The sequence below is a fragment of the Limulus polyphemus genome, unplaced genomic scaffold (genome assembly GCF_000517525.1).
Source record: "Limulus polyphemus unplaced genomic scaffold, Limulus_polyphemus-2.1.2 Scaffold1490, whole genome shotgun sequence".
In the NCBI taxonomy this organism is placed as follows: Eukaryota; Metazoa; Arthropoda; class Merostomata; order Xiphosura; family Limulidae; genus Limulus; species Limulus polyphemus.
This window is the reverse complement of record NW_013667100.1, coordinates 253,598-257,387: the sequence shown is the minus strand read 5'-3', so window position 1 is coordinate 257,387 and position 3,790 is coordinate 253,598. Positions and strand designations below refer to the sequence as shown.

Genomic DNA, 3,790 nt, shown 5'->3' with positions numbered 1-3,790 from the left:
CAAAGCCACGGCACTTGAAATTCTTTAAGGCATTATTAGATTAAATTGATCTACGAGACCTTTTTATTAGCGATATTTTTGTGCGCCCGCAATACAAGGCGTGGGGCGCGCGTATACCCCATTCGATTTTATTACTTACTCATCAGGATCTCTACATGCCTTCCCTCAAATTGAAATTCTTATAGGCAGGATTAGAGTAAATTGATCTATGAGATCTTGGGCATGACCAAATACATCAATCGAAAGGGTTTGACCTCCTGAGTCCAAAACTGTAATTAGATCTCAAATCGTTGAAGAGATAACGGAGCTGTGAGTTAAAAGTTTGTACTTAAAAACTCAAAGCTGTTCCATGAGCCGCTATGCCACGGCTAAAAATTCGGAAGGTTAAAGTGACCAAATAATAATGTATGTTGGTAGAACATTAAGGTCCTAATTCCTTCCTAAGAACAATTATACATTCGTGTTTATACATTATCAATACTTGTTATCAGCAGAACATAGCAAAATGCATCATTAATTTTACTAAAATAAAACTCTAAAAGCCGTTCATTAATGAATAAGGGGAATAAAAATGCCTCAAAGAAAGTAAATCGAAAAATTATTATATCAGAAGATTCAGGGTCTTGCGTTAAAAAAGAAAAAGTACTAAGTGGTCCCCCGGTGGGACAGCGGTAAGTTTGCGGACTTATAACCCTAAACTTCGGGGGTCGATTCCCTGCGGTGGACATAGCAGATAGCCCAATGTAACTTTGCTATAAAACAAACAAAGAAGTGGGTGTTTATACTCTATAACGTTGATTGTTAGGCGTAGCAAACTGATGAGTAACTTTGCACTCAGAAATAAGGCGTAGATTAACTTTCAAATTAAAATTTAAGGCTTACATGTTTTGTCTTATACGTTTACAAAGAAGTACGTCACAACATAATCTAACGTATAAATTCCAGAAATTATGAATCTGGAAATTATGTTTTACATAATTTAATGAACAAACACAATCAATGAAAATGTTCAACATGCACCTGAAGTTTAATTTTTTTTTAATTATTTACAAAAAATGGATCACGTTGTTCGAGCGAAAAGCATAGTGACTAGGAGCATATAAAATTACCTAATCACTACATTAATGCTCTTTTAATAAAGTTGTTTAAAAATCATTTTCTTCTATGCAAATGATTTTCCAAGTTCAATAAAATGCTTTTAATTTACGTTTTGCAAAACAATATAGTTACATACTGATAATCTAAAACATGTATACTAATACGATCAATAGACTTGTTTGTTAACTCATTAAGAACTGTTGTTTAGTAGTTAATAATGTCAGTTCTCAAAGTTTCTGCAATCAAAATGGCAAACCTAGCATAAATCATGTAGCGTCCTTGTTTCGAACTGCCATCAAGCAGTCAAAGGTCATTGTAGTTCACTGAAATATAAGTTACTTTCGAAAGCACAGGAAAAAAAAGGTCACCATTAATGAAGCGCTGTCTATCTGGTTATGTATAATATTCCGTAAATCACTTAATGTGAAATGTTTAGCATGGGAATTAATGAACCCTTTTTACTTGAAATTCAGTACAAGATTTAAATAAACAAAAACATATATTCGACAATACAGTTAATTGACCTTTTCCTATATAAGAATGTAAATAGTTTGACAAACAAACATATATGTAAAATTGTTAGCTCACTATTTTACAACGTATTTAAATATTTCTTTTTTTTTTTGCGAATTCACACATTATGACAGTTCGAATGTCAAGCGCAATTAATTCGAATCTAGTAAATTTGAAAAGTTAAACAGTAAATATAAAAACCAAATGAAGTTATTCAAGAGCTTGTGTTGAAAATAATGAATATAAAGAACCAAATGGAATTATTCAAGAGCTTGTGTTGAAAATAGTGAATATAAAGAACCAAATGAAACTATTCAAGATCTTGTGTTGAAAATAGTGAATATAAAGAACCAAATGAAACTATTCAAGATCTTGTGTTGAAAATAGTGAATATAAAGAACCAAATGAAACTATTCAAGATCTTGTGTTGAAAATAGTGAATATAAAGAACCAAATGAAACTATTCAAGATCTTGTGTTGAAAATAGTGCTATTAAAATAGAAATGTTGATTATATTGTAAATACTTTATTCTGGTAGATTAGGGTAAATATTTTTTTATCATGTAAATCGTGTGTTTATTTGTTTGTTCTTAAGTGCAACGCTGAACAATGGGCTATCTGTGCCTTGCCCACCATGGGTATCAAAACCCGGTTTTTAGCGTTATAAATTCTCAGACATTCCGCTGAGCCACTGAAGGGCAAATCATGGAATTATAATGGCTATAAAAATCTTTATGTTTGTAATTTATTTTTGATTAGAAACTTTTGGTGTAGTTTGTGTGTGTTTTTTGCTAATAGATACACAACCGGATATTTCCACTCTGTCCACTGCGGAGAATCGAACCCCTGATTTTAGCGTTGTAAGTCCGAGGGATATTGCAGTAAAATTACTCAACGGTTCTATTCTTATTACTGTTTCTTTGATTGTCAGTTCCTGTAACATAAATGTAATATAGACGCTTAGCAAGATCACTTCAGTTTAGGTATTGATGTTAAGCAAGTGCACGATAATAACGTATTAAACCATAGTAACTTAAACTTGTTGACCTTTATATTTTTATATAACTTACCTTCGTAATTCACTAGCCCATCACCATCTGCGTCAGCCTCCTTGATCATGTCTTCTACGTCATCCTCCGTGAGCTTCTCGCCAAGATTAATCATTACGTGACTTAGTTCTGTTGAACTAATGAAACCGTCCCCATCCCTATCAAACACCCTAAAAGCCTCGCGCAACTCTTCCTCCCGATCAGACTCTTTCATCTTCTTCGACATCATAAAAAGGAATTCGTTAAACTCGATTGTTCCGTTACCTATATATATACAGGGAACAAACATGTCAAAAGCTTATTAAAATTATATTTAACGTACAACTGGTGTCCTGTTAATAACTTGCTTTTCCATCTAGAATTCCCAACATTAAAAACTCATCCTTTTATAACTTGAATGAGGCAGAAAACTTCAATTTCATAAATATGATTGATATACTTAACACTGTAGTGTGTACCATCGCATAGCAAGTATGTTAATAATCTCTTTATAATGACGGTGAATAACATGACTACTGCATAAACATACATAATTAACACAAAACTAAAAGGAAATTTGGGAATTCTTATGTATTAATTTACCTATTTACAAAAAACTTCATTCTTTACGAAATTAAAACAAGTGTGTGTGTTTATTATTAAGATACTCTTTAAACTAAATACTTTTCGCAATCTGTCGTTCTCGATTACAGCACCACCTACCGTCTTGATCCACCATTTCAACCATGTTACACAGCTCCTTTTCTGTTGGCTTTTGTCCAAGAGACCTCATGACAACTCCCAGCTCTGTGGCTGTTATCCGACCGTCCGAGTCCTTGTCGAACAGCATATAAGCCTCCCTGAATTCTGATCGAATATAAAACATAGTATATGGAGAAGTTGCTTTACATTAATACTGTCAATATTACACCTTTTTACGTTCTTCTCGATAATCAATACTGTCAATATTACACATTTTTACTTTCTTCTCGATAATCAATACTGTCAATATTACACATTTTACTTTCTTCTCGATAATCAATACTGTCAATATTACACATTTTTACTTTCTTCTCGATAATCAATACTGTCAATATTACACCTTTTTACTTTCTTCTCGATAATCAATACTGTCAATATTACATATTTTT

General features: G+C 32.5%; 1 protein-coding gene across 1 annotated transcript in view; it reads right to left on the bottom strand.

Annotated features, from left to right (window-relative positions):
• Nucleotides 1–3,790, bottom strand: part of LOC106463817 (calmodulin-A-like) — a 29,835-nt gene that overhangs the window by 1,602 nt on the left and 24,443 nt on the right. The window contains exons 3-4 of the mRNA XM_013923887.2: nucleotides 3,363–3,506; nucleotides 2,682–2,924 (exon numbers count right to left, since the gene is read on the bottom strand). Coding sequence (XP_013779341.1) covers nucleotides 2,682–2,924; nucleotides 3,363–3,506 — 387 coding nt within the window. The remainder of the gene's footprint in view (nucleotides 1–2,681; nucleotides 2,925–3,362; nucleotides 3,507–3,790) is intronic.